General features: G+C 40.9%; 1 protein-coding gene across 1 annotated transcript in view; it reads right to left on the reverse strand.

Annotated features, from left to right (window-relative positions):
- LOC124798573 (zwei Ig domain protein zig-8-like) overlaps nucleotides 1–26279 on the reverse strand; it is a 212922-nt gene extending 186643 nt beyond the window's left edge. The window contains exon 1 of the mRNA XM_047262035.1: nucleotides 26166–26279. Coding sequence (XP_047117991.1) covers nucleotides 26166–26168 — 3 coding nt within the window. The 5' untranslated portion in view covers nucleotides 26169–26279. The remainder of the gene's footprint in view (nucleotides 1–26165) is intronic.
- Nucleotides 26280–27448: the final 1169 nt, after the last annotated feature.

Genomic DNA, 27448 nt, shown 5'->3' on the forward strand with positions numbered 1-27448 from the left:
CACTGAACAATACAGAAAACTATCTCGTTTCAAGGTTAGCAAACAACTGAAACAACTCACTAACGGTTGGCCAGAAATGACATAAACGTTTCTACGTTCTTAATAGAAAGTAAACGAATTTGCTTGTATGATAATCTGTGCTTCCCTTGATGTTCTGAAAAACTTCTGCAGATGACCGTCTGGGACATGTTTCATTAGATTCAACTGACCAATAATAACAAAGTAATGGGAATCGCGCTTTACTTTAACCTCGTACAGTTTTGCGATGGCTTCTTATTAGCGAAGTTGCTAAATTTCGGGAAAAATCTTTTATTAGACGCAACTCCGTAACTAAACATTTGCGGACGTATGTTTGTACGAACTTTTTTTTACTTTTACTTCTAGAATAACATATTAAAATATTTCCATAGCTTCATGTATCACACTATGTATATATAAAAAATTTTACATATCTTCATGGATCACTCTATATATATATATGATTCATGAATATATGCAAATATTTTAATTTGTTATCCAACAAGTAAAACTATATATATATATATATATATATATATATATATATATATATATATATATATATAGTGGTGTATTCTTTTGGATGTATCAACAAGGTCATTATGGACGGAGCTGAGATTTTATCCAGGATGGAAAAGGAAATCGACTGTACCGTCTCATAGGGACCATCCCAGCATTTGCTGGAGCGATTTAGGGAAGTAACTGGTAACCGACATGTGGATGGTCGGACTCGGATTTGAATCGTCGTCTTCCCGAATGCAAGCCACGCGATTTAACAGGATCAGGTTTGATTATGAATAATAGGTAAGCTACTGATACGTTACTGAGAATAGTTCAGAGACAGCGTTATTTTGGTCAGAACAGGCAGCAAAAGATTATTTTTTATGAATACATGCCCAATATACGGGCATAATATGCAGAAATGGAAAAAAGTAGAAGAGGTTATTGAACGTATAGTTCATTATGAACAGTGAGAAAGTCGGCTTGTTAGTAGGAATGGGAGAGGAGAAAGGCCAATTAAGATCAACAAATTTCTACTATTAACAACGAATGTAAATGTTCAAAATTAAAAAGGGAGACGTTATGCTTGTACAAGTATCAGAGATACAGGATGGTTCCATTTGGTTTACATCACTGGCGACCAGAGATCTATAAATCTGATATTGGTTTGTGGATCGTACCCAGGAATAACAAGAGGCTCGGATCAAAACTTAGTAAAGATGCAAAGTTAACTGAGTGTTCTGCCAGCAGCAGTGTTCTCCTCGAAGCTTATTCATTGTTTATTAAATTTCTCCAATAAAATATGAAGATAGAGATGAGGTAAATGTACAACAACAATAGAGATATTAATCATAAAGTTGTCTCGTCACCACTTAAAAAAGAAGGAAGTTTAGGGCTTTTTACGTCCTATCGACAATGCTCATAATCGCTGTTGAACTGTGGTAGAGATAAGGACTTTTACTGCAACCCGAGCAAAGTGATTTGCATTTTTTACTTGTCCCGTCTTTTCTTTACTGTGCATGCACTAAATCTCTTTCTCTGGACCCCAGTTCCTTCTGCTTCATGTCTCTGCGTTTGCTTTTCCACACTTGTTAGCCTGCTGAAGGTCCATATGAATTCCTGAGCTGCCTAAACTTCTTTGAACCAAGTGAGGCAATGTAAAACTTGAGATTCTTGTTTCAGGAATTTCTTTCTTGTGTGAGAATTTCATAGTTGATAAGATAAATTACTTGTGCACTGATAATACTCACAATGATCGTGGCAAAATATGTATGTCCGTAGGCCAATGGCACATATTTCTTGCAACATTGTACAAAGCGGTCAACATATCCATAAAATCGACTACAGCTTACGTACCATTACAGATTATTACAGTGGAAGGGTTTCATCTATGTCCTGTGCCAGCATCTACTGCACTCTTCTCATGTAAGCTAGACGACAGGAGCATACATCTCTCCTTTTTTGAAACACAGGAAACTAGGGCGCAACCCTTCTTCAAGGGCAATTACTCACTTGAGTTTCTTCATCGCCCCAACAAAACGAAAGATTCCTTCCTTCCTGGTAGTAACCAGATGTCAACTTTTACATTTCGGTCTGATATGTAAATAGGTGCACACAGTCGGAGAACAATGTCCGAAGGTATGCAGCCTAAGTCGTCTAATCCATTTGGTTTCAATCCAGCGCGTATTTACAAATCATGCATTTAAAAATACCTGGGAATCCACAAGAGCATATATCATAGTGCCCCATTTATTTTCTTTGCTGGGTACACATTGATGAAACCTCTCCCACCAAATAAATCTTCCAGTTGTTAAGCAACCGTAACATCCTTTACCAGGATATAGAACTTCCGGAAATTCTGGACCATCATAGCAAATGTCGAAATGCTGTTGCTTTGTCTCTTTCCTTTCATCTCGAGTGAAATGATTCCCGAATCTAAAGTACTAGATGAAGAGTGTTAAACATCCTGTGGTCATTAAGAGATAAAATTTTTCAGTACCGTTTCCAGCGGTCACCCACAGATCCTCAAAGTTTCGTCACAGAATTCAATTAATATCGGCTAACAATAAGTTACCGACGAAGGCTTTCGACTCAGTAACGTATATTGGTTTTACGTCTGTCACACTAAAATTGACCTGAACTCCATCGATATTCTAATTTATTGACTTAATTGACTGTTCCTTCATTTGCTGGTAGAATATTTTATACATTATGAGTGAAAAACCGGATGTTCCACAAGATTATAGGATATTACTCCAGTATCTTGAGATGTTTCATTCACAGTACTGATTTCCATACAGAACTGTAATGGCCAACATATCACCATCTATGAGATACTTCCAGCTTCCAAAAGCATTGTACTTGCTTTCGCTACACCCATATGTCCAGATTACTTTTGAGAAACGATGTGGGAACGTATTCTCTGTAATAATGGAACATTGATCGATTTCTTCTCATTATTCATTCCAGTACTGTTATGATCGTTTTCTTAAAGTGCTTCCTCGTCGCCTCTGCCTTCCTTCTGAAGTACCCTGCCCAACGTCAACTTCGTCACCGAAATCTGTGTCCACTTCGTCTTCTAAATCCCCTTAAATTTCATTATATCCCTCTTAAAACAACATGTTTTGAGTTGAAACTGCTGCGCTGATGAATACTTCTCTAGTATCTTAAGTTGAAAAGGAATAAACAGCGTTAAATGGCAGTAACAGAAATTTGACAGACAATCGTAAGTAAACAATTGTGAAAAAACTTGGCACAACAGTACGAATACAAAAATAATCGATGAAAGAAGGAAGTACAACAGTATTCAGGATGAGATGATAATGCAGCATTATAAGCCACTTAGGAATGAAACAAATAAGTTAAATCTTTCTTTAATTTTTGCTAAAATTTTAAAAATGTATAACCCGCTTGTAGCTGCTAATCCTCGGTTATTGTGGAATCACATCTTGACGTTAAATTTGGCTGAATTAAATTAAGCCATTAAACCAGCGTAATCTCCCACCGATCTGTAAGGCAAGTTCAATGGTATCTTAAAATGCAACACATGAAAGATCCAACAGTAATCTTAGATAATTACGTGTCATCAATGAACGATATTCTAATTTGGACCAGCGTTGAAATGGACTGGTGTCTAAGTAGTAAGTAAAGGCGAGCAAAGGTGACATGGCTGCACGAAAAGTGTGAAGAACACCAAAAGAAAACGTTCATCGAAAGTGCTGATATTCAGCACATAGAAAAGTCAAAACAAGACCATCAGCAATTTGAGTGCGGTGGGAATTCCAGTGGTGAACACAGAGGAGAGAGTAAATAGGTGGATGTGTGCGTTGAAAACTGTGCAATAGGCAGGTACACCCTGACGATGTGATGGAACAAGAAACTGCCGTTGATACGGAAAACACAGGAAATCCAATATTAGAGTTTAACATGGCTTTGGAAGATTTGTGAAATTTGTGCCTTCGTATTTCCTACAATCATTGGGGAAGATGCAATCACAAAACTGTTCAGTTTGATGTAAGCAAAAACACATAATTGTATGGGAGTGAAATATAGACTGTAGGAAATCCGGAGAAGATGAGAATCGAAGCATCTGAAATGTGACGCTGTGGAAGGATGGTGAAAATTTGGTGGACTGGTAAGTTAAAGAATAAAGAGGTTCTCCGCATTTTTTCAAAGATAACAGAATTTGTAAAACACTAACAAGAAAGGATATGATGCATGAAGAGATTGTTGCAAAAGAGGGATTCGTGAGAGATTGATTGAAAAAAAAATTTGGGCATTCATATATCCTCTGGTCCCATACGACTTTTTGGCCTGCATCAGCTACAACTTACAACTTGTAACTATACAGTAATATAATGTTACGTGTCCTATCATTCTGCTCCTTTCTTCGGTTATTTTTGAAATTTTCCTGTCTTCGGTGATTTTTTAGAGAAACTCCTTATTTCCTGCGTCCTACTAATTTTCAGCGTCCTTCTGTAATAGAATTTCCCAAATGTTTCCATTCCCTTCCTTTCCACTTTTCATAAATGTACAGCCACATAAAAAAGTGAGGTACCTGTAAACATTATGGCAAAACTTATCGATAGGGTTACAAGATCAGCATTACATACTCTGTTCCCACCGTGGACACACGGAACTGGTGCAGCTAAGGCCGTTTTCCGTATTCCTGCCCTGTACGTCACTGGGAATATATCGACAAAGCGGACGACTCCTGGGAGCAGCCGTGAGCTCGCAGTGTTATTTATTAAAAATGTTATTGTGTACTCTCTCATATTTTATTACCCACGGGAGGCACAGAGGTTTAGAACTGTGCGTTACATCAGTTTCAGCCAGTCACATGAAACATTTCGAATGTTTTTCTACTATCGAAAACGTAGATATGTACGTACTGCAAGCACCACTACGTGACACAGTAGCTCTTGATATCTGATCGCACTAACCAGAAGACCCGAGAGGCGGACTCGCAATGTTCTGACGTTGTACTGTACGATGTAGTTCACATTCAAGCTGCTTTTTCCTTTTTTCTTTTGAGTCATCAAGTTTTCTAACTGGTTTCATACGACCCGCCACGAATTCCTCTTCTGTGCCAACCTCTTTATCTCAGAATAGTATTTGCAAAATACGCTCTCAATTATCCGCTGGATGTATACCACTCTCTGATTTCCTCTACTGTTTTTAGCTTTATAAAACTCCCTCTAGTACCGTGGAGGTCATTCCCTGATACCGTAACAGATATCCTAACGTCCTGTATCTTCTTTTTGTCAGTGTTTTGCATATATTCCTTTCCTCTCCGATTCTGCGTAGAACCCCCTCAATCATTATCTTATCAGTGTATCTAATTTTCTACATTAGTCTGTAACACCGTATCTCAAATGCTTAGATTCTTGTGTGTCCCGGTTTTCTCTTAGTGCGTATTTCACTACTATACAATGCTGTACTCCAAACGTACGTTCTCAGAAATTTCTTCCTCATATCAAGGCCATTGTTTGATGCAAGTATATTTCTCTTGGCCAGGAATGCCCTTTTTGCCATAGCTAGTCTGCTTATGATGTCCTCCTTGCTGCGTCATCGACTGGTTATTTTGCTGCATAGGTAGCAGATCTCCTTAATTTCATCTACTTCGTGACCATCAATCCAGATGTTAAATTTCTCGCTGTTCTCACTTCTGCTACTTCTGATTACTTTCGTCATTCTTCGATTTACTCTCAATCCACATTCTGTACTCTTTAGACTGTCCATTCCGTTCATCAGGTCGGGTTGACGGAGGAGATAGAGAAGATCCAAAGAAGAGCGGCGCGTTTCGTCACTGGGTTATTTGGTAACCGTGATAGCGTTACGGAGATGTTTAATAAACTCAAGTGGCAGACTCTGCAAGAGAGGCGTTCTGCATCGCGGTGTAGCTTGCTCGCCAGGTTTCGAGAGGGTGCGTTTCTGGATGAGGTATCGAATATATTGCTTCCCCCTACTTACACTTCCCGAGGAGATCACGAATGTAAAATTAGAGAGATTAGAGCGCGCACGGAGGCTTTCAGACAGTCGTTCTTCCCGCGAACCATACGCGACTGGAACAGGAAAGGGAGGTAATGACAGTGGCACGTAAAGTGCCCTCCGCCACACACCGTTGGGTGGCTTGCGGAGTATCAATGTAGATGTAGATGATCAGATCATGTAATTGTTTCTCACTATCACTCAGAAATGCAATGTCATCACTGAATCCTTTCACTGCTATCTTTTCACCTTGAATTTTAATTCCACTCGTGAACGTTTCTTTTATTTCCAGCTTTGCTTCTTCTGTTTCAAGACTGAACAGTATCGGCGAAAGACGGCCTCCCCGTCTTACACCCTTCTTAATCCGAGCGCTTAGTTCTTGGTCGTCCACTCTTATTAATCCCTCTTGGCTCACATATATTTGATATATTATCCGTCTCCCCCTATAGTTGACCCCTATTTTTCTCAGAATTTTGAATATCTTGCACCATTTTACATGGTCGAACGGTTTTTCCAGGTCGACTAATGCTATGAATGTGTCATGATTTTTCATTAGTCTTTTCCCTATTATCAGCGGCAACGTCAAAATTGCCTGTATCGTGCGTTTACTTTTCGTAAGCCAAATCAACCGTCATCTAACACCTTTTCAGTTTTCTTCCCCATTCTTCTGTATATTATTCTTGTCAGCAAACTTGTATGCATGAGCTGTTAAGCTGATGGTGAGATAACTCTCGCACTAGCCAGCTCCTGCTGTGTCCGGAATTGTGTGGGTGACATTTTGCCGAAAGTCATATGGAAAGTCGCCAGACTCTTACAGTACATTCTACACACCAGTGTGAAAAGTTGTTTCGATAAAACTCTGATGTCATGTTGTCTATCCCTTCTGCCTTATTTCATCTGAAGTCCTCCAAAGCTCTCTTAAATTCTAATTCTAATACTAGAACCCCTGTCTCTTCTATATCGACTCCTGTTTCTTCCTGTATCATAGACAAATCTTCCCCTCATAGAGCCCTTCAGTGTACTCTTTCCACCTATTCTTTTTTCGTCTCTGCATTTAGCAGTGGAATTCCCATTACCTTCTTTCCTATATGTTGAGTGAGTCCTTCGGACAATCATTTCTTTTTCGATTCCTTCACTTTTTTCCCGCAGCCATTTCCCTGCACGTCCTACCTCTTTCACTCTTCAGCGACTTGTACTGTATTCCTGAATTTCCCTGAACATTTTTGTACTTCCTTCTGTCATCGATGAGCTTCTGCCGTCCATAGTTAGCTTCTTTGAACATATGTTTCTCTTTCCAAGTTCTCCGCAAGCTGAGAGGCCAACGAAGAAGAGGAGGCTGTGCTTACCGCTCCCCGGAGTGAGTAACGTGCAGGTCATCCTGAAGAACATTGCCGCATCACTGAAGAACGGGACATACCCCTACTCAGATCAACCACACCCCTTTACCCCGCCAGACCAGCCTATACCTCCCCTCCCCCATCGACCGATCCCCCTTCGCACATACAGATACCGTGACGCGTTGATGGAAGCGCTCACGAAGAAAGAGTTAGCCTTGATCAATTCTCACCCCATCTTCACGCCCTCTCAATGGGACGACCTAGTAGACATTATAGACCTATAGGTGAAGGAAGAGTTCCGGACTGGTAGGAGGAAGGTGGATCCCGAAGCTCAGGAAGCCATGGAAGCCATTGCACGTCAACAACGCGAAAACAAACGCCCCCAGTTTTAGTAACGAAAACCATGCGAGGCCATCACCACATTAGCGGAGACTCTAGCTGAAACCACCGGCCAGTCACTTATGCCGTTCGTTTTCCGTTTCTGTCACTGCCCCTCTCACTATCCTTTAATCTTTCTTCAATTTTAATATATATATATATATATATATATATATATATATATATATATATATATATATATATATATGTATATATACAAAGTCAAGCAGCACGATATAGCCATGAAATTTTCTACCCAAACCGTCATGTCAGAAGGTGAAGCGCCTCGCGCGCTAGTACTTCACCCCCAGTCGAGGATATCTTCCTCCTTCAAATGTGCAGGTGTGTGTGTGTGTCTGCCCGTTTTAGAGATTCCTCTTCACCTGTAACTGTCTAGAGACCTATTCCTTATTGCTGTATCTATAGCCTTAGACAACTTCAAGCGTATCTTATCTCCTTAGTCCTTCCGTAAACCACATGTTTGCATATTGATTTTTCCTACTCTTCAAGACTACTAAACTGTGATCTGTGTGTATATCTGCTCCTGGATACACCTTACAATCCAGTACCTGATTTCGGAATCTCTTTCTGACCATGATGTAATCTAACTGAAATCTTCCCTTATAACCCGGCCTTTTCCAAGTATACCTACTCCGCTTGTGATTCTCGAACAAAGAATTCGTTATTACTAGCAGAAGTATACTGCAGAAGTCAACTAGTCTGTCTCCTCTGTCATTCCTTGTCCCAAGCCCATATTCTCCAGTAAACTTTTCTTCTAAAGTTTCCCCAACACCTGCGTTCTAGTTCCCCATGATTACTAGCTTTTCATCTCCCTCTATGCACTGTATCACCCTTTCAATATTCTTATAAACTTTCACTATCTCTTCGTCTTTAGCTTGCGATGTCGGCATGTATACCCGAACTACCGTTGTCGGTATTGGTTTGCTGTCGATTCTGATTAGAGCAACTTTATCACTGAACTGTTCACAGTAACACACTCTCTGTCTTTTCTTCTTATTCATAACGAATCCTACTCCCGTTTTCCCATTTTGCGCTGCTGTTGATGTAACTCAATACTCAACTGATCAAAAATCTTCTTCATTCTATTTCACTTAAATGGCCTCTTCTGTATCTAGATTTAGCCTCTGCACTTCACTTTTGAGATTTTGTAGCTTCCCTAACACATTCAAGCTTCTGATATTCGACGCTTCGTCTCTTAGATCTTTATCGTTTCGTTGGTTATTGTATCTTTTTCTCTTGGTCACCTTCCTCTGGGCAATACCCTCCCGGAGATTCGAATGGGGGACTATCCTGCAATCTTTTGCCAATGGAGAGATCATCATGACACTTATTCAATAGCAGTCGACATTTCGTGTGGATACACTTTACGTCATTAATTCATTGCTTTCCATTGCCTTCTGTATCCTCATGCTGTTCATAATTGACGATTCTTCCACCTTTAGGGGCAGTTTCCCACCCCAAGGACAAGAGAGTGCCCTGAACGCCCGACCGCTACTCCGCCCACCTCGACAAGGCCGTTGGCAGAATAAGGGTGGCTTCTAACGCCGGAAGTCCTCGGTCAAAATTTCCTGATTATTATAAAGCTGCCTTGAGAAAGTTTATTCACTAATATACTGGGCTGATTGAGATGGATAGAAATCTATATCAACTGAGACACTATAACAGCCACTCCAAGTCCTAGGGCGGCCGTGGCCCCTCATAATCCGGATGTACTCAGCACACCAATGTTCCTTCGGAGAATTTTTTAGGTATTTCATGCAACAAAGAAAATAATCGAAGCATTTTAAATGTAGTGCTACAGAAGAATGTTGAAAATTAGGTGGACCAATAATGTAAGGAATGAGAAGGTTCTGCACAGAATCGGAGAGGAAAGAAGCATTTGGAAAACGCCGAGAAGAAAAAGGGACAAGATGATAGGACACCTGTTGATACATAATCCTGTTAATACAGGAGGGAATGACTCCCATGGTGCTAGTGGGAGCTATAGAGGGTAAAAGCTGTAGATGAAGACATTGAGTGGAATACATTCGGCTAATAATAGAGGTCGTAGGTTGCAAGTGCGCTCTAAGATGGAGATGTTGGCACACGGGAGGAATTCATGGCGGGTCACATTACACCAGACTGACTACAGAGAACACAAAACAAAGTGGTAAAAGACCGCATTGTAGCCCCTCTAGCCTATCATTGACCATGTGATCTCTTAACCCAAATACCATGGTGGAAAATTAAACAAGAACAGCGAGAATTAATAGACCCAGCAGAAGGACATTTTATTGACACACTCTTGAGAATCGATCCGTATCTGAGAACAGTCGAGAGGGCGCGCGAAATCTCAGCTGTGGTATGCGGTATACTCTTCTTTTGCAACAATTCAGCCTGCAATCCTCCCATGGATACGACCGTAGAGATGACGTATGTAGTCTTAAGGGACAGCTGCTATGTAATTTCAAAATCGCGCCTCAGTTTGGGCAGATTTCCTGCGGGACGAGACGTTTTATCCAGTCCTAAACATATTCAATGGGAGACGGATCTGGGAATCGTTCTGGTCAGGATAGTCGACGTCAGCTTTGCAGCGCATGTCAGGTGGAGCGGGATACATGTAGACATGCACTGTCGTGTTGGAAAAGCACATTGTCTTGTTGGTACACGAATGGTAAAACGACGGGATGTACACTGTTTTGGACGTACCGAACGCTGTTCAGTATCCCCTCTGCTACCACCATAGGAAAACGGCCATTGTAAAATATGACTACCCACACCATGATGCCTTGTGTGCGTCTGTCGTGTACTCCCAAGACTTTGGCGCTCACCTGCACAGAGCCACACCGTTGCGATCATCGTTGGCAATAAGACAGAGGCGAGTCTCATCAGTGAAGGCAACAGATCTCCATTCGTCCTCCCACAAGAGCCTGTCGTGACACTTCTGGAGGCGGACTGCTCGATTATGGGACCTCAGAGGAAATAATCGGTAGTACTCCATGGGTCGAGAGTGTAATTTGCAGTGATGACGTGGTGCGATTCGATACGACACTTTATAAGATGCGATTCTATGGCATGCATCTGTGCAGCGCTTCCATCTAGACCCAGGATGACGAGTATAACAGTTGGGGATAACATCGATACACCGTGGAGACACAGGTTTGCGATGTGACATCACTGCCTCCCGTAGGCGCACAACACGACCTATCTCAGCGCTGTCAGTTGCACGAACGATTCACGTCCACATTCTCGCGGCATGCTAACGATCTTGCCCACACGGTTGGATTTCCGTATGGTACAGCATACGGTACTACTGGCTCTGGAGATTAACGACTGATGAGAGGCTTTCAGCGTTCCACGGCTGATAACGTGGTCCTAGGTATGACCGCAGCGCTGTGCGTTTGATCATCACATTAACAGCCGTCTCTAGTGTCCCGCCCAACTACGGCATTCCTTAGTCACTTGTATGAATGCGTACTTTTTTTCATTTTCCATTAGTGCAGCTGAAACTGGGAGGAAGCTCACGCTGGAAGTTGTGAACACCTGTTATCCAAGAACATTAGCAAGCTATATCAGAGGAAAATAACTGAGATTACGAAATCATCACTTACAATTTTTTGTTCTACATACATAACATGGTTGAAAACTACTCTGTAATGTCAGACGACAACTGAGGGAAATACAGAAGAGATACAAAAATTGCATGTAATATTGGGTACTGCATATCTCTATCGATTCGTTAAGTGGTGTGGTAGTAGAGCGCACGACTAGGAGGCAGAAGTGTCGGAACATGTAGACAAATAATCTCTTTTACACACTCGCATGTAATTAATTCGAGAGTGTGTGTTCGGGCTTCCGGGCTTTCAACGTCGAGGTCATCAGCGCCCTGCCACACATTAAAAGAAACGGATGTGGACAGACTTAGCAAAACCGAAGCACACACGCAAAGAAAGCAGGAAAAGAAGGAAAATACTACACAAGGAAGTAAAACGTAAGGGAAACGAAAACGTAGCAGCAAGAATGCCACAGAAAATTGTCATTGGCTGGCCACTTACATAAAATAAGGGGGAGCTTGTCACACAGTGAGCAAATTAAGACCTTCTCCCTAAAGTCTTTGTAAAAACATTTGACAAGTCCCAGAACTTTAAAACTTTAACCACGTTCGTTTGAGTGTTTCCCAAAAGAGATGCAGAGCCGCTGGCACATCAGCTGCGGCCAATAGGTCAGAAAATTAAACGCAATCCAATAAAACGTGGCGCACAGTGACCTGGACGCCACAAGCACCACACATTGGAAGGTCCTCTCGCCGGAGCAGGAAGCCAAGCGTCGTAGGGCTGTGGCCTATCCGAAGCCGAGTGAGGAGAACTTCGTTCCATCTACGGGGCTGGAAGGAAGTACACGAGCCTACAGAAGGGCTGTAAGGTGACAGTATCCACGAACAGCTCAGATGCTCCCTCAAATTATTGTCAGTGTACAAATTATTGAATTCTTTTGTAAGTAAACGAAGATTTACATTTACTCATGAACACAATACGATATCATGTAGTAATCTGTATGTAAAAGTTCCGTAAAGAAAAGAAAACGTCCAGAAGGTGATTACGCTCCTTCTATGTTCACGCGAAAGGCGCATTTCTTGTTGATTCGTTGCCGCCGACCCTTGCCCGCTGTTCACGAGATTAGGGCTTGTGACGCATCCCAGGGAAGCGATGCCAACTCGGTGGGGGCTGTTAGTAGCAGTGAGGCGAGTGACAATGGATAACAAGGGGGTGCGGCCAAAAAAAAAAACTGATTAAATTAACATTTGGGACAGAATAAAGAAGAGTCCAAGAGACTCACGAGTATTTATAGTAAAATAATGAAACAATTATAGTTGACAAAGTGTGTGGCATAACTAGCTACAGTTTTGCAATTTCTGCCAGTTTAATATTTTAACGTTTGGTGTCGACAAACGAAGTCAGGAGCGAATGTACAACTGAAAACGGATAACTATAGGCCTCTTGTTTCTGTCAGTCATTTTTCTACAAAAGTCGAAACAAATGGAGCGATGCATTCAAGTGTGGCTTGCCGCCAACTTGAAGGTAAAAATAGCACAATATGGCATGTTCCAGAGGCGACTACTTTCATCATACAAGAAGAATCAAGACTTACTTTTAAATACATATTAGGATAGAGCCCAATGACCAGTATTGCGTGTTGGATTAGATGACACAAAATTAAAACCTTTGTGGTAATGAAAGTAATATTGACATTTACGAGGTCATAAATATTAACAGACTATTTTGTAGCACCGAAAAAACAGTAAAAAGGTGGTGCAGTTAGTTAACGGCAATAAAACTAGCAATTAACTATGTACGAGATTCGTGCAGCAGTAGCATACTCGTACGTATCTGACACTGCTGGCTAATTTCACAGAACTTTAGACATTTGATGGGCTATGATCCAGCAACCGTATGATATTTAATTGGAGGACGTATATGCAGCCTCTTAGATTCCACAAAATCTTGTCAATTGACCATCGTTTCGATTGAACTAGGGCAATCTTTGTCAGAGTAAAAAGTTACATGGAATACATGTAATCATAGCCGCTCAGATGTTTTAAACCCTGGTGTGGTTACATGTATTCCACGTAACTTTTTGTTCTGATGAAGACTGCCCTAGTGCAATCGAAACTATGGTCAAGTGAAAAAATTTTGTGCAACCGAAGTGGCTGTGTATATGTCCTGTAATAAACACAGTTAACAGATTTACAAAGTTAATTGTTGGCTCGTCTTCGAGGTCACCAAGCCTGTAACTTCAGTAAACGGCAAATACAAACACGGCATGTATTGAGCACCTGTAGTGTGAGTTAAAATTTTGGAGATCGCTTCACTGATATTGTCTATTTGTCTGTATTTCTGGGTCCAGCAGAATAGTCTTCTGAAACCCCAGAGGAACTTATCAGTAACCCGCTACATAACACATCACGTTGTGGCGTTGCATTCTGTCCCGAAATGATATTTTCAACTGAATGTTGTCAAAGGGGCGGCGTTTGGTAGCAGTTCATGAAATAGAGTGATGTTATTCAAACGACATAGAGACAAGCCAGATTCATGACGGACATTAATCTCATTTAAGAACAGTGGACGATGCAGCTCAGTGGAATTTCTGTAGCTCTGACTGAAGTTTATCAGTATTTGTCTTATAATCTATGCTGCATCAGGCGTCATTGTTCGAAGGCGGTAACTCATCAAACTCACACCTTACCATACAACAGTATACAGTAAGGGAAATGATCTCGTAAAACATCTCAAGGAGGTCCTAGCTTCCGACAGAGAAGCAATTAAGGAAAGAACACGAAGAGTGAACCACCCTCAAGAGGTTCGCAGAAAGGAATAAAATATCGGCAATTTAACTGTTTAGTAGTTACAATGAAGCGCCCCAATACCCAAAGTAATTTTCTCGAAAGAAAGTAAATGAATAAATAAGTAAATAAATAAAAACACGAAGAGTGTTCGGTCGTTGACCCTCGCAGAGTCCGCCTCCAACTTCTCCTATCTAGCAGCTGAGAAATATTCAAAACAAAATACAAATTATAAATGTGATAAGGAGCCAGGTTGGTATTGCTTTTAAATACTTAGACGTCCGTTGTGGCCGAGCGGTTCTAGGCTCTTCAGTCAGGAACCAAGCGACCGCTACGGTCGCAGGTTCGAATCCTGCCTTGGGCATGGATGTCTGTGATGTCCTTAGGTTAGTCAGGTTTAAGTAGTTCTAAGCTCCATGGGACTGATGAGCTCAGATGATAAGTCCATGGTGCTCACAGCCATTTGAACTATTTTAAATACTTACATCGTCTAATTATACTAAAATACAGAATTACTAAACGAGAAAATTAGAGATGAATCTTGCTTAAATGTTGTCAGTACATGTTCACAAGAAAGAAAGACAAAATGGGCCGGAGAAGACAAGCGAAGAGGCCTCTACACTTCTTTTCAGTGACGTTAGTTCTCCATCTTCCACAGTTCTACATGCTTCTCTAAGCATCAATTATCATCACAGTGACAGAAGTGTTTGTTGGTTTGTTGACAAACTAAACATTCTATTCGATAAATTTAGGAATGAAATATCTTTCCTTTATAAGTCTTCGTTTCGAATATTACTTGAGTAAGAAGAAATTAATAAAAATAAAAAGAAGCGATTTAACGCCACCAATTGTGCCTCAGTGCCCCCGCAGTTATTGGGCACAAGTCTGGAACAATGTCCGCTTAACATGAACGCCTAAAAGCTACGGAATCTAACACCAGTTAGAGGTATAAGCTAACGAAACGAACACCAGTTGAGAACTATGCTTGACACTACCATGTTACAAGCTTTTTGCAGTATGAAAGCTACTATTTTCTGTGCTTTTTGCATTAATCTTCCATTCAGGTCGATTAATGGCCAAGATTTATTGGAACATAGGAGAACTACAACTTTTCCAAGCTATTGAATTGTTTCTTTTCTATACTGTTTACATCTATTTTTACAAGAATGAAGAATCATTTAGCTATTTCAGTGAGTTTGGCCTTCTCTTTATTACCTTTACCTATGCATATGATAGGTCATCTAAAATTATCTCATTCGCCTCATTTACAAAACTGGAAAACTTTAAATTTTGCCAAGAGAAGGAGATTTTCTCCCGCTGGTGAGTATGATCGTGATCCAAGAACCTTTTCGCAAACCCATTACTTCTAGAAGAGAAAACGGAAATGTTATCTTAATCGATCATTAGCACAAGACTTTGGGTCGCAAAGTATATTTCAGTTGTCATGTTGAACACTCGCGTTTCTGCCAGTTACTCGTGTCTTTCTTGCGCGATTGTTCAGCATTACAATGCCTCGCTGGAAAACCCTGAAAAATTACATATTTCAGTTCCTAGAACGGATTTTTTTAGTTTTTGAAGGCCTAAAAATCAAAAATTTAAGTATAAAGATATTTTTAGTTTGAATAAGGACAGCCATTCAGTTTCTAAGAAAGAAAATTGTTTATTTTACTAACAACTACGCTGAAGTTTTTGCTCAGGTTGATGACATATGGGTATGTTCCAGTTTCGCACAGTAAGAAGTCGTAGAGGACGAATGTGCAACCGTAGGTAGCTGAGTAAAACATTTTGGTTAGCGTAAAAATGAACTAAAAGGAAGGAATATAGTTTAAAGTTTATAGCTAACGAATTCTACCAAGTGTTTGTTTTTTTAATGGAATTATTTACTTTTTGCGGTACTGGAATTAATCTTGAATAAGATTTCGATAACATGATGCGTGCAGAACACGAACAAATAGTAACAACGTAAAAGTGTCGCAAATCATTGTCCTGCCATCCGGAGAAGTGGTATTACAAACGTATGTATACCATACCAAAGGTAAGGAAACGTGTAGCTAATAGACAATTCTTGTGTTTATTATATTGACTCTGATATCGAGTGCTCAAAATGTTGATCTTGAGTATATATGCATGCGATTAAGCCATTCCCAGCAGACAATGCTACTCGTTTTTCTTAATGGAAGTTATTTTTGTACTTTTCTATGTCATCGGGAGCATTTCCTTGTAGAACTCATATTAATATTTCCCACCGACTGAAGTCCAGAGATGGTTCATGTGGTAGGAGTGCGGAATATTTCCTGGTTTCAGAATAACAGATCCAGCTATTAGAAAATGTTCTTTTAAGAAGTTGTCTACATTTCAGTGAGGAACAGGCAGGACATAAATCATGTGGGTGCGTCGAGAATTTCTGTATGTCTAGTAGGATGCCATTCAATAAATGAGGCAGTATATCTGCGATGAACTGTAGATGCTTCTGGGTGTTGAGACTCTTGTCAATAAAACAAGAACCACTTATGTGATTAAAAATATGCGTGCTTCCAGGTTGACAGACCAATGTCGTTCGTGCATCCCCTTCTGTCTGCTAGCGTGGACACACTGGTGTTTGTTTTGCCTAATAAAAGAAATCTTCTATTACAAGGCATCATTACTTTACCATTTTCATAGACACCATTGGGAAAACATAAAAATATTTTAAATTTGTTGCCATCATGATGGTGCGATATATGGAAATGATGAAAGTCCTTGGAATTTAGTTACATATGGCTGTTTCCTCTCTCTCGTATACGCTGGGTCGTAGTGGATTGTGTGCTATCTCTGCTAAAATATTCGTGTCAGCTACTGCTTGGCGATGTATACGTAGTTACCAGATTAGGATGGTGAAACAGTACCACGTAACACCTTAAACTGCTGTTCAATTTTTCTTTATTGCGCGGCCGTTTCCACCTTAATTCTGTAACTGATATTCTCTACATGTACTTCCGCATGATTAAATATTATTTATAAATATTATATTTGTGACACCTTGGTTTATAGATGGCTGTAGGCCTTCCTGTTAGTAAACATTCGTGATGGGTAGTTTTCTTTGACCGAAAACGGTCGCATAACAAAAAATTAGAAGAAAATTAGTATCTTACATGATGTCATTTCTATAATTTATAAAAGCTGTAGAACACAATGAACAAAAAAATATTTCTTCTGGATGTAACCGTTCTGTTTGTAGCGTCTTAGCTGCCACAGCTTGTGAATAAGGTTATAATTCTTGATGATTTGTTTCCATACAACTTCGAAAGACGGCCTCTACCGATTTTAAAAGAAATGTTATGCGCAATCAGAAACCCGGTCACTGTGTGCTACAGCCATTTTCTCTTTTTCTAATTTTCCATAACTTCGAAGGGCAGTTTATAAGCTGATTCAAGAAATGTTATGCATTATCTCAAACCTCGTTACTGTACGTCACTATTATTTGCTCTGCCCTTATCATTTTTCTTTTATACTTCATGATCGATTCAGTAGTCGAAGCTGGAAATATATGACCCGTCCCTTTGTGATTCAGTAAGGTGGGAAATACGTGGACCGTTCCTACGACGATGCTTCCACTCTCTGTTTCTAGAATATTGCGTCTCCAGGGAACTTGCGCAACAGTGTCCAATTAATAATCGGAAAACCTGACTTCCTTTCGGAAGCGAGTCTTGATATTACATTTTATTCAGCATGCCTTAAGGCTGTCTGTGGAACAGAAACAGGTAGCGTCTAATTACGCTCCCTTTAAAAGATAAAGGTAACGCGAAACATAATGCCTGTCAGAGGAAATTTCCTTTTTCTGCAAGGGTTACGTGAGCTCGGAATGGGTCTGAAGCACAACTAAACATGAACAACGTTACTACGGACACCAACAATAGGAAACAGAGGACAGATACGATGGTAACTCACAATACAACACAATGAGACGTACGTGTCCGTTATGATAAAATTATGAAATGGAGACTTGAACGTCTTCAAAACAGTATATCTCAAATGACTAAATATAATTCAGTCGGAAGTCAGGTAGCGGTCGAACTGGAATTAGTATAATGATAATAAACGCTAATTTCAAGAGTTCTACAGCCGTGTACTGTAATTCAAAATCGTTTCATTGAAAGTGAGCGAGGAGTTGCAGGGTTTAAGACAGCTGGTATTCGGAGGAAGCCGAGCTGTTGTTTCGCTAAACCGCTAAACGTGAATGCCAGCTTGGTTCTTTGAACAACTGCACAGCTCTTTCATGTGAGAGGAACAAATGAATCTTAAGCCCTGGTGTCACTGTTTCCTATGTTTCGTACGGGGTTATATAAAAGTAAATTGCTTGTAGCTGTGTTAGCGAAGCAGTGTTGGTATCTTACATTAATCTTCTCAGATTCAGTTGGATACATAGACAAGAAGCAATTCTTCAGGCTTCAGTTTCAAAAACTGCTCAACAATGAACAAACTGTAATTTCTATCAGCAACTCTCTGTCGTATGTGGTTGACCTTCTTCACTGGTGAATCCAAATATACAGACATACAAAGAACATATCTGGTTCCAAGGTACTTCCTCTACTAATGTGAGAGGCAATATATTTGTTTGGCTGTCAGCTACACGTAATCATCTAAATACTCTTTAAAGGCACTGACTTGGTACTCGTACTTATGAGAAACCATCAACTTCAGAAGGAAAAAGTTAGAAGTGTATTTTCTCTTTTGTTCCATCTTTTGGTGATAAAGTAAGCAGCTTGAACTATTGCATACAACCATATGCTGTGTCGCACATGACATCTTTGAACTGTCGCTCGTCTACTATCTCTACGACAAGACCCGTAATAATTCACATCTGATAAAAGTGTTCTTAGATGTGGATATACGTTCTGTAGATGACTGACCTAATTTCACAATTTACTTCTAAATGCTGTGAATTAGGTGAAGAAAAATCCTATAATAATTCAAAATTTAATGAATACGTTGGACGTATAGCACATCCTAATTCTACGTTCACTGACATCTTGCTAATTCAGGACGAACTGAAGGACACCATCACTGAAGTCATAAAGAGAAAAAGGGTTCTGATGTACGTGTGACTGGAAATACGTTCCGAGCGAGGTACACGAATTTGAAGTTGGATATGAACATTTTTGATAGTTTCCCAAAGTACACCATATAGATCTGTCAATAGTACCCAGTTTATATTTTCTGTTGTGGTATTTGTCATTGTAAACTAGCGTACAGCCGATATTTAGTAATTTCCTTACACTCATAGTGTGCCTAGTGCTTCTGCATATGCGCCACATGGCTTGTAGCCCGTCATTTGTTTCCGCGATAATCAGCGCTCTGCCGCGGTGCTCTTCTCTACTCCGTAAAGTTGGATCCACTTGAACGTGGTGTGGTTTACTCCGGTTTACACCTTTATTTGTTTCATCCTGTTCCCCCATACCACCGTCTTTCAACTGCTTACATCCAATTTAGGGCTCCGACTTTTTCTTCAATTCTTCGGATACGGACGGGGGGTTGGGGGCGATGGGGGGGGGGGGGGAAGGAAGAATTAAAGGTACTACAGCATTGTACTGAAATTGCAAGTAATGGTCTTTACCATATTTCATATTACTTGCAGTCATCCGCTTTAGGCAAAAGTTTGACCTTCTTTGTAACACTTCGTGGTATTATTTAAAGTTTTCTTTCTTTTCAGGATGTCGCCTGATGCAATAACTAATGTTACTCAACGCCATAAAACTGCAGCGGCGTTTTTAATCAACATGATGGTTTTGGACAGTGTAGGAATGAGAAAACACCAGGTATATGGAAATGTGTACGTTTGTACTAATGTTTTAGTAGCATATTGGCAGTGAACCATCAGCACCGCTTGAGTCTCAGTGCGTGGTCAGGTATTTTTGGCGACTACCTGTCATCCTTCCACAACACCTCACATGTGAGGCATATCCCCGTCGGAAGATGTGCCTTTGTTGGTACGAAGAATAATATGGTTACTACATCATGGTGTTACAGATCACTTCCACACTTCCGTATGGAGGTATATCGACTATGCATTGACGCTGGACCGGTGGTGATTGTTCATTACCACCATAGCAATGAAACACGAGTGTAGACGGAACATTGCCACTTTTCCAGTTTGTTATGACAAGGACATTGAACCATGGAAACCTGCACTGTCAAAGGCCTTATATCTCTACCTTAAAGTTGGTCTAGCTGCCTTGCAATCCATTTCCGGCCAGATGTCCATATGTCCTTCTTTGCTCCTTTTCGTTTCAAGACTACTTAGCAAAATCATTCTGATAATTACGGATATTCGACATACATAGTAGGGTCAGTAATCTACTACTTCTACACATTGGGTTAACACGTAAATTGATAGGTAAATGATAGGTAACGAGGAAGTCGACATAAGAGAGATACAGTTTACGGCTAGGCACGGTGAAATTATTTAAATTTATGTGGATGGCCAGGCTGTGGCGCTGGTGTGAAAGTGACAACAGGGTTTGTACAACACCACGTTTACATAATGGTCCAAAGACATTCCAGGGCTCAACGCTGTATCTCTGTCGCCCAATGTGCTTTGGCCTCCAACTAGAAGGCAAATTAGTTTCAGATTAGTACAGAAGCCAACCATCTCTCATACACTTAACTCCAGTTAAATTTTCTGACTGTAATTAATTATTCAAGTCGGAGGTGAGTCTCTAATCTGAATTTATATTAATTAACACACGTTCCGAAAAACTGTCGCATAACATTGCACCTTGCATGGCTCTTGTAGCTGTATCAGTGTTCACTGAGATCACTCAACATTTTAGTTTGTATTCTCGAGGAAATTTTCTGCCACTACCTTATATATACCGAAGAGCCGCAAAACGTCGTGTAACCGGTCAAAGTCGTATCTAGAATATCAGGGCCCCATACCACTCCTGCTGCACACGTCCTACAATATTACAGAGCCTCCACTAGCTTGAACAGTCTCCGACTGAAATGCATGGTCCATTCCCTTCATGAACTAGTCTCCATATCCGTACACGTCCATCCACTCCGAAAGTCCCTGTCCATGATATGTCGTCGAACGCACGCTGACACTTGTTAATGGCCCAGCATTGAAACCAGCAGCAATTTGCGGAAGAGGTGCACTTCTGTCACGTTCAACGATTCTCTTCAGTCGTCGTTTGTCCCGTTCTTGTAGGACCTTTTTCCGGCCGCATCGATGTCGGAAATTTGATGTTTTACCGTATTCCTGATATTGACGGTACACTCGTGAAATGGTCGTACGGGAAAATCCACATTTCATGTCTGAGATGCTGTGTCCCATCGATCGTGCGCGGACTATAAAATGACGTTCTAACTTCCTTAAATCTTGATAACCTGCTATTGTAGCAGTAGTAACCAATCTAACTGCTCCAGACACTGTTGTCGTACACAGGCGTTGCCGTTCCCAGCGCCGTATTGTGCTTGTTTACACATCTCAGTATTTGAATATGCATGCCAATACGAGTTTCTTTGCTGCTTTAGTGTATATGTGTATAACGTGTCTCTCTTAAGAGACACCCAGGGCATTTTTTGGTTCTGTTTTGACAGTTATTTGATATTTCGTTTTTGCATTGTGTATCTGGAGTCAGCCGAAATAAACAGAGCTTACCACTTCTTTCAAGCCACGCCAAGTATCGATGCAAAGCGCCGGTTTTTTCTCATTATTACACCCAAAAAGGTTGCAATTTTGCGTGCTCATTTGACAGGGAGATTCGAGGTTAGTGTAGTACGATATCTGTTTTATCGGCAAGTATTAAAGGGGACAGTAAAACTCAATAAAGAAACAGTACTCCAGCAGCAAAAGCACTGCCCTGGTGCGCGCTAAATGCAGAACTGAATCTGAGTCGCTATAGGACAGCTGTTTATTAAGTTATAATGTCCCTCTTAACACAAATGTCATAATATAGTAACTTGAAAGTGCTCCATTGAAAGATCTCGCAAGATTCCGATGTAAAATAATTTTGTTCGTAGTGAGAAATAAACAGATGCTTTCTGTTGACACTTGATTGCGCATTATAAAAGTCACGAGCAGTGTATGTATATATAGATGTGCGTGTGTGTGTCTGTCTTAGCCTAGCGTAAATCTAATATATTTGGCGCACTTGTTGAGCGCACTGCAGGAGACTGTTACAGGCACTGTTGCGTATAAGAGAGCATACCCCTATTATTGTAAATATTATCGAGTCTTTTAGAATACAGTTGGACTAAAGTTGTATGCTGTTTGCTTGCTAATACAACACGGCGACCTGAGTTAGTACTCATGTTTATGATGACAGTTGTTATTAAGATTTTGGGAAGTTTCTTCAAGTACTTCGAAATTGTGGTCGTTTTGCTGTAAACGTATGTTAGGCAAGTGCCAGTATTATAATCAGTGGGTGTGGGTAGTCACCGATAGTACGGCAAGAGTAATTCGCTTTCCTTGCAGATGTACATCCAAATTGTAATTAACGTCTGTGTAACCTGGTTTTGGCAGTCCTGTGGCCTGAACCATATTGTATGTTGACGAAGGGATCAAATCAAACTGGTTGTGTTGGTGTGTAAATGAGTCAACTAAACTTTCAGTAAGGATTTAAAACATTTTGTTTCAGCAACCGTATTTCAATCTGGACAGTTAATTCACTGGGTTTTTATACTTCGTGGTTTATGTTGTAAAAAAAAAAATTATATGGAATTTATGAAATTTAACCTGATGGAAGTTTTGAAATAATAACTTACTTTTTCAGGCTGTTATTCTGCGCTATTTGTACTCAAAGCCTTCTAATACCAACCAATGGTACAACTGGGTAGGCTACCATATCCGTCACTAACAGTCTTTTACCTGTGATGGTTACCAAAGAACGTAGTATTCAAAACGTGATCTAAAATCCCTGTGTCTAGAGTAACTATACTCGTATATTTCCGATACCAGTAACATACTTGCTAACTAAATTAATGAATACAATTCCAAGCCACAGAAAGCAATGAGCAAGAACTGACTTCTTTAATTACAATGAGGGCATCGCGATATTTGGACAAAATTCTTTCTGACGGTTCTGTGTGCTAGTGCGCTACTGACCATTAGTCAGGGATCCATCTTAAGTGAATTTAAACGTCGATTTGCTGAATGAATTACGAAAATAAACAGCGTACGAAGCAGATACATAGTGCCGTTGTGTACCTGGCATAGCAGGACGTAAGGAACAATTGCAAAACATATGAAATAGAATGAACAGCATACGGCATAATCATAAAGCACAGACGAGAGGAATGAAGAGTGGTAGTGAGGGGTATATCGCATTGTTTAACATAAAATTTGGATCAACACTGTAGGGGATGATGTGAATCGATTGTGCAATTCAGAAAGTACGATACACACTGAGCGAAGCACGGCAGGCATCAGAGCGTACACGGAAACAGGTGTGCAGAATTATGTCTGACCTAAGCTACATTTTATGTTGTGTAGACTTTAAGTTTCTGTTGTCTATTACGTGAAATAATATCAGTATAAATATGTTATAATGAAATTTATAAGATATTGTATCTTTATGCTGACACTATCAACTATAATTTTACACAGCAGGTCTTGAGAACTGCAGCGAACCCAGAGATAGTTTCAAAGTATGGACTATTCAGAAAAATATAAAAGATCGTGGTAAGGTGCAGCAGTGGAATTTATATTTGCAAAAAAAAAAGAATTTTATCTGCTATGCACCTGAAAATAGAATGGCTCATTTAAGACCATGGAGAATATCTTCAAAAAGATGTCAGAAGTAGATTTGCACTGGTGGAGAGCGTTTCCTTACATAAAGGAATACAGTTAGTACCAGATATTGGCATGGGAAAGTCGAAAAGCTTTCTGAAAGTACAGAATTGTATGAAGGAGAAGAGCCATTGAAAATCGAGGAAAAAGGACACTGGAGTAACTTCAAATGACGCGTATTCAAAGAACGTTATACGCTAACAGGACAGCCAATCAAAATACTATACACATAAGATGAGAAGTAAAGGTCCTTAATAAAGATGGATTCCTCAGAACCCAGGAATGGATAACTTGTCACTGGAAGGGGTATTGACAGGGAATATCAGTAACGTACATATCAGAAATTCAATACGTAAATCAAATAATGTGGGATAATTGGTGTAGTTTAGAGGAAAATACTGGCCAAACATTGGGAAAAATGGACGAGAGCATCAAATCAATCATAATGCCGTCGCGACTTACGGTAGTGTCGTTGCTAAATCCCGAAGAGCACGTGAAACATCTCATCACTATACTGTTTTGTGGAAGAACATTTTCTGAGGTGGCATTGACGAAATAACCACTATATGACTGATTTTTCCGAAGTTATGCCAACAGTTGTCTGTGTCGAATTCGAATTCTTTTTTCTTTTGAGTCATCAGTCTGCTGACTTGTTTGATTGTGCTCGCCACGAACCTCTTCATCTTAGAGTGGCAATTGCAACCTACGTCCTCAATTATTTCCTGGATAAATTCCAATCTCTGTCTTCCTCTACGGTTTCTTGTCCTCTAGAGCTCCCTCTTCTATCATCCCTCGTTTACAGTTTTTACCCTTTACGACTTTCTGTAGTTAACGGATGTTGTTCCGTGATGGCATAAGAGATATTCTGCACCCTGTTCCTGCTCCTTGCCAATAGTGTTTTCCATTTATCCTTTCCTCGCCGGTTCTCTGGGAAATCTTCTCATTCCATACCTTATCAGTCTACCTAATTTCCTGCTGCAACACCAAATCTCAAATGCTTCTACTCTGCTCCAGTTTGGCCAATGCCCATGATTCAGTACCATACAAAGCTATGCTCAAAACGTACATTCTCAAAAAATTTTTCCTCAAATTAAGGCCTATGTTTGATACTAGTACACTTCTCTTGGTCGGAATACCGTCTTTGCTACTACTAGTCTGCTTTTGATGTCCCCCCTGTTCCGTCCGTTATGGGTTATTTTGCTGCCAAGGTAGCAGAATTCCTTAACTTCATCTAGTTCGTGATCACCAATACTGAAATTAGCTTCTCGCTCTTCTCGTTACTCTTACTTCTCGTCACTTTCGTCTTTCATCGTTTTACTCTTAATCCATATTTTGTACTCATTACACTGTTCATCCCATTCACACATCCTTTAATTCCTCTTCACCTAAGCTGAGGAACGCAATGTGAGGAGCGAATCTTATCAGTGATATTCTTTCACCTTGGATTTTAATTCCGCTCTTGATCTTTTATTTCCGTAACTGCTTCTTCAATGTATAAACTGACAGTGGGAGCGAAAGGCTGCAACCATGTCTTCCACCCTATTTAATCCAAGCGCTCCGTACGTGGCCTTATTGTTCCACCTTGGTTGCTTGCACATATTTTATATTATTCGTCTTTCGCTATAGCTTACACCTATTTTCCTCAGAATTCCGATCATCGTGCACGGTTTGACATTTTAGAACTTTTTTTTTTTGTACAAATCCTAGTCTCACTTCCATTATCAACGGCAACGTCGAATTGCCTTTCCTAAAGGAAACTGATTTTTATCTAACGCCTCCTTAATATTCTTTTCCGTTTTTCTTTATATTATACTTGTAAGCAGTGGATGTATGAGCTGTTAAGCTGGTTGTGCGATAATTCTCTCAATTGTAAGCTCTTTCCGTTTTCGAAATTGTGTGGATGACTCTTGAATGAAATTTTCACTCTACAGCGGAGTGTGCGCTGATATGAAACTTTCTGGCAGATTAAAACTGTGTGCCGGACCGACACTCGAACTCGGGACCTATACCTTTTACGGGCAAAGGTCCCGAGTTCGAGTCTCGGTCCGGCACAAAGTTTTAATCTGCCAGGAGGTTTTTGTGTGGATGATGTTTCTCGGAAAGTCAGGTGGTATATTGACAGGTTGAGAAATTCAACAAACCAATATGAATAACCTTTCTGTTGCCATCTACCTCAATGATTTTAGAAATTCTGATGGAGTGTTATACATCTCTAGAGCCTTATATGACCTTAAGTCTTCCAAAGCTCGTCTAAATTCTAATGCTTGATCCCCTACCTCTTCTATACCGACTCCTGTTATCGCTAGACAGAACTGATGCAACACGGACTCACCATGCCGTCACCCAGGTTGCTGACAACGCAGGGGATGAGCGCCGTGGAGCCGGTCTGCGCGGTGACGATGCTGGAGTTGTCGGTGACGAAGCGCACGGCGGGCGGCGGCACGTCGGACGCGTCGAGCGGCCAGTCCGCCCCCGGCGCCGCCTCCGTGGGTGCGGCGGCCACCAGGGCGGCGGCCAGCGGCACCGCCAGCGCCGGCGGCCGCGTCTGCCGCGGGGCGGGGGCCGCGCTCCAGGCCGCACCTGCCGAAAGGTCAGCCGTCGTCAACGAGGGACAGCGCGCGGCGTCTGAGGAACGGAGGAAGACAGTTCAGGGGTCAACGGCTATCCTAGTCTACAAAGCATTGTTACGCATTTCGGATAAAATCCGCTCTGGCATTAGGACAGCTATCCTCGCTCTTCACGCTGCTGAAACGTTTATTTATTTAGTCCCATATGCTGGATTCTTGGCTGCCGCGCAAACATGGAACGACTTGAAATTGATAAGTCGGCCACAGCACAGGTGGTGTTTGGGCTGTTGCCCATACGCTGTGTTGTCCCAGTCGCAAATAACATACAAGATCCGACATGCGAATGCTAATCGATTTTAAGGCTTCGCCAGCACATACGTCATACGTCTTCGAAATCAGACGAAGGGAAAGTACTTTTTCAATATACATTAGAATTTACATAGCTCTTTGGTATATACGAGGGCTGTCCAGAAAGTTCCGATTGATCGCGACATGGAACCCACAGTGAAAATCTGATATGGTTCATTTGTAATATTTAGCTACACCTTCCAGCTACTTCTCTACATAGTCGCCGTTCTGACTTTGTCGTAGCGTTGTACCAACTTTCCAGTACCCTCATCATAGAAGGCAGCCGCCAGTGCTTTCCGCCAATTCTCTACGCTGGTCTACAGCTTGTTGTCTGTGCCAAAACGTTGTCTTCAAAGCCAGCTGTTCATGTGAGCAGAGATAAAAGACAGAGGGAGGTAATTACGGGCTGTATTGTGGGTAGCTAAACATTTCCATTTGAAAACGATGCAGGAGCATCTTAATTGACCCTACAAAATGCGGCTGAGAATTGTCTTGAAGAAAAACCGATGACAGTTACGTAATGTTGGCTGCATAGCTTCAGGCGAATATTTAACCAGGTCCTTGTACTTGGCGGAAGACACTATTTTCTAGACATCTTTACGCGCTTACTGTGAACTCAGAAATAAGAAGAGCGACGTGATGATGTCTAGGGTCATACTAGAGACACTGCCCAACAGATCTGTGCAAAGCTTTATCGGAT

This window comes from Schistocerca piceifrons, chromosome 5, assembly GCF_021461385.2.
Source record: "Schistocerca piceifrons isolate TAMUIC-IGC-003096 chromosome 5, iqSchPice1.1, whole genome shotgun sequence".
NCBI lineage: Eukaryota > Metazoa > Arthropoda > Insecta > Orthoptera > Acrididae > Schistocerca > Schistocerca piceifrons.